Source organism: Sinocyclocheilus anshuiensis, unplaced genomic scaffold, assembly GCF_001515605.1.
Source record: "Sinocyclocheilus anshuiensis isolate Anshui unplaced genomic scaffold, SAMN03320099.WGS_v1.1 scaffold319, whole genome shotgun sequence".
Classification (NCBI taxonomy): domain Eukaryota; kingdom Metazoa; phylum Chordata; class Actinopteri; order Cypriniformes; family Cyprinidae; genus Sinocyclocheilus; species Sinocyclocheilus anshuiensis.
The window spans coordinates 2131872-2135545 of record NW_015552566.1 but is presented as its reverse complement, the minus strand read 5'-3'; the positions used below and the strand labels follow the sequence as shown (position 1 = coordinate 2135545).

The following is a 3674-nucleotide window of genomic DNA, read 5'->3' as shown; positions in this document are numbered from 1 at the left end:
CATCTGCTCTTTCCCCTCCAGCAGGCTTTATTCCTGTTTCAAAACCTTCTCCTGTAACTCCTGCTGGATTTGTTCCAACAGCTCCTATTGTTTCTCCACCTTCAGCTCCTCTTTTAGATCCCAAAACATTGCCTGTTATCCCCAGTTCCACACCTGCTGTTCCTAAATCAGCTGCTACCTCTGCTCCAATTGCTCCTGGTAAAAGCAACACCCTTAACCCCCCAACCCCCAAAACAGATCCATTTGCCCCTCCATCAGGGTTCATTCCCACCAATAAACAGATGCCTATGAAGAAACCAGAGGTATTGATCACACTGTTTACTTGGCTGCATGGATTGCTGTTTTTCACTTAACTGTGTGAAGAGTGCACTAATGTGAATGGCGTGCACTACTAGTATTAAGATGAACCACTTTATAGTCTGTATGTAGTCTGTATTTTCTTTTTTCCTAAACATTTTCTTTGCATGTATCCTAGTGGTTTGTAGCTCTTGGAAGTGGGCTTTTGGTTGTTTGACAACACCCTTCTCTTAGGCTTCTAACTCTGTATCTGAGTTGCCTTTCTAGTCTCTTTGTATTTAACAGGGCTGCGTTTCCCAAAAGCCACCAATGGAGCTACGATCAACTTAAGCTTATGATGCTTTTGGGAAACACAGCCCAGATCAGCCCACAACTTGTGGTTCCTGAATGTTGTTACTGGAAAACCAACTTTAGTGTGCAGATCTTGCAAATGAATGAGGTTGAAGACCGTTAGTAAACTAAGCCACTTCAGAGACCCACAGAGCCATTTACTAGTTTTGATTAGACAAGATTAGGAGCAACATACATCTGTGTGGACACTTTTGTAAGATCATGGACAATAGATTTTATGGATTGGATACTGGTTTTGTCGCAAAAAGCATAGTGTTGTGAATGCTGGATGGTTGATTTGGAGTAGTTTGGTGCTAGGATTTCAGATCAGAAGAAACTAATTTGTAATTGGTTGCATGGTTACTAAGTTCAGTGTTCAGTCCCTTAAACAATACGTTTCTGACTTTGTGTGTGGTTTGGACATAATATTTGAAGGTGAAGACGGCCGTACGTATGCCACCAAGTCAAGCAGGGAGACCTTCTCCTGGGAGAATTTCTAAACCCTCTCTACCAACCTTGTCTAAAAAGGTGTGTGTTTGTGTGTGTTTGTGTGTAAAGGTGTGTGTTTGTGTGTGTGTGTGTGTGTGTGTGTGTGTGTGTGTGTGTGTGTGTGTGTGTGTGTGTTGTATTAAGATCACACTCTGCAGCAGTTAGATGATATGCTGGCTCAACTCTGCAGGAAGGGAATGTAGCATGGCTAACATACACACTCGTGACTTTGCTTTCAGTCAAGTTCTGTGTAGAGATTTTACAATTTATTCTTTTGAATAAATGAATGTTGGCTACTACATAACATTACTCAATAACAAAGCTATGCGCATAGTCTGAGTTAGACTCACCTCTTCTTGGTGGTCTGACCTATAGGAGAGTCCGCCACTGAGTCCCACAGAAGAAGCACAGAGACGGCTGGAGAGGATCTTCGCTGCACCTGTAATGCCTGTCCATTCCTCCTCTTCCTCTTGTCTTCATTTCTGGTTCCTCATCTTTTTCATCTGACTCACTCACTCTGATGCTAAAATGTGCTTTATCTCTACTGTTTTACATGGCTCTGACTGCACTGGCTGTAGACCTATAAATAAAGCACTTTAAAGCTTGATAGCTGAGTGAATACTCATGGGGAAAGAGTTTAATACACTATATTGTTAATGAGGACAAGGGATTTTAAGGACATTAATGTGAGCAGAGCAACTACATAATGCCTTTGCATCAAATGGTTGCGAACTCAGTCTCTTTATAAAAAGGTTATGGCTTTATTCAAAACTATAGTGAACCTGCCTACCTAGACACCGTAATGGCAGTTCCATAAATCTCTTAAAAATAGCTTTAGGCAAAGTTTTAAACAAGCTAGACTAAGACAAAAACTCAATTCAACTCAACTTCAACTCAAACTCAACTTATTTATTTGTGTAGGTTTCCCCCCCAAAGTTTCAAAATGGCAGCCAGTTTGAGGGAAACTCTGTTTACACCAAAAATGTAATTCTGAAAAGCATTCAGAAATGTTCTTTCTCATAAAAAAATTCTAAAAATCTTATTTTTAAATCTATTTTACTCAACTTTTTATTTAAGCTATGTTTGTTTGTTAGTGTAGCATATTGTTAGCTTAGCAACAAATGGTAATGCCACACTACAGTACTGTTTTTGTGTGTGTGTTATTTGTATGTCGTGTTTAAGAGACCATTACCACAGAGGGTTTCAATTCAATATTTTTTGCCTATGTAGAGAGTAAACAACAAGGCAGCTCACTTGGTTTTGGAATAGGGCTTGTATTGTATTCTGTATTATGGGCTACTCTGCTACGAGACCAACAAATAGGTGTTTTCCCCTCTTTGAAATAGCTCAAACATCTGCTCTGATGTCTACCCTGTTAAAAACCCCCAACATATGCTGGTTAGGTATGTTTTGAAGCATGGCAGCTGGTTTGAGCTGAGCTGTGCTGAGCTGGTTCTATAAGTTGGTTATGAGCTGGTTTAAGCTGGTCATGTGCTTGTCCTAAGCTGGTCCTAAGCAACTAGCTCCTGGACCAGGAGCTCATAACCAGGACCAGCTCATAACAAGCTCAGGACCAGCTTAAACCAGCTCATGACCAACTAAGAACCAGCTTAAACCAGCTGCCATGCTTCAAAACATACCTAACCAGCATATGCTGTTTTTTTCAACAGGGTACTGAGCTTAGTTGTCATTGTAGTTTTTTTCTTAAACCTTTCTTAAAGTCTCTTAAACCCCATGTATCTGTTTTTATAGTCCATTTTGTCTTTCCTATATCACCATCTCATGCACTTTCAGCTTTTGCTATGTGCTGCAGTACAACTTTATTATCTAGCAAACAGTTTTTCATTGGTTTAGGCATGCCCATCTCACCTCCATGTGCCTGCTGTCCTTTCATCTGTGGATACATGTCTCATCTCTACCTTTCTCTCTCATCCACCGCTGTCTCTGTGGCTGTAATTGTTTGGCTGGCTGGTCTAGCTGGAACCTGTGGCCAGTGCCTCTGTGTCGTCTCAGGTACAGGGCCCCTCTGGGGACGGCTCTTCCCCCACTTCGCCCCTCCATGGCTTGGCCGGAGTGTGCGCTCGCGTGGCCTGTTGGAGTGTAAGCTCTCTGTTCCTCTTTCTAACCGACCCCCACCCTCATACATGGCTATATATGCTTTTGTGCTTGTGTTATCAACCTAAAATAGATGTTTACATTTTTATTAAAGGGGTCATATGATTTGATTTAAATTGTTCCTTTCTCTTTGGAGTGTTACAAGCTCTTGGTGCATAAAGGAGATCTGTAAAGTTGCAAAGACTAAAGTCTCAAATCCAAAGAGATATTCTTTATAAAAGTTGAGTCAACCACACCTACCTAAAACGGCTCGTTCTAACACGCCCCCACATATCTACCTCACTATGTGGGAAGATTTGCATAACGCCGCCCAAATGTTCACGCAAAGAAAGAAGGCGTAACTTTTATTCTCACTGTGGTATTGTTGCCGCTGCCGCAATGTCGTGGAGACGCTGTGTGCTTGTGAAAGCGAAACTACTTTGTTTGGTCTTCCAAAAGAGGAC

At 41.5% G+C, this 3674-nt stretch overlaps 1 protein-coding gene across 6 annotated transcripts in view; it reads left to right on the top strand.

The window, feature by feature from the left end:
- Window positions 1-3674, top strand: part of LOC107664918 (unconventional myosin-XVIIIa-like) — a 111909-nt gene that overhangs the window by 42425 nt on the left and 65810 nt on the right. For 3 of the 6 annotated variants that reach the window (XM_016455600.1, XM_016455601.1, XM_016455599.1), the window contains exon 3: window positions 3094-3216. The exons of the other annotated variants lie outside the window; for them this stretch is intronic. In XM_016455600.1, coding sequence (XP_016311086.1) covers window positions 3094-3216 — 123 coding nt within the window. The remainder of the gene's footprint in view (window positions 1-3093; window positions 3217-3674) is intronic. 6 annotated transcript variants of the gene reach the window in all.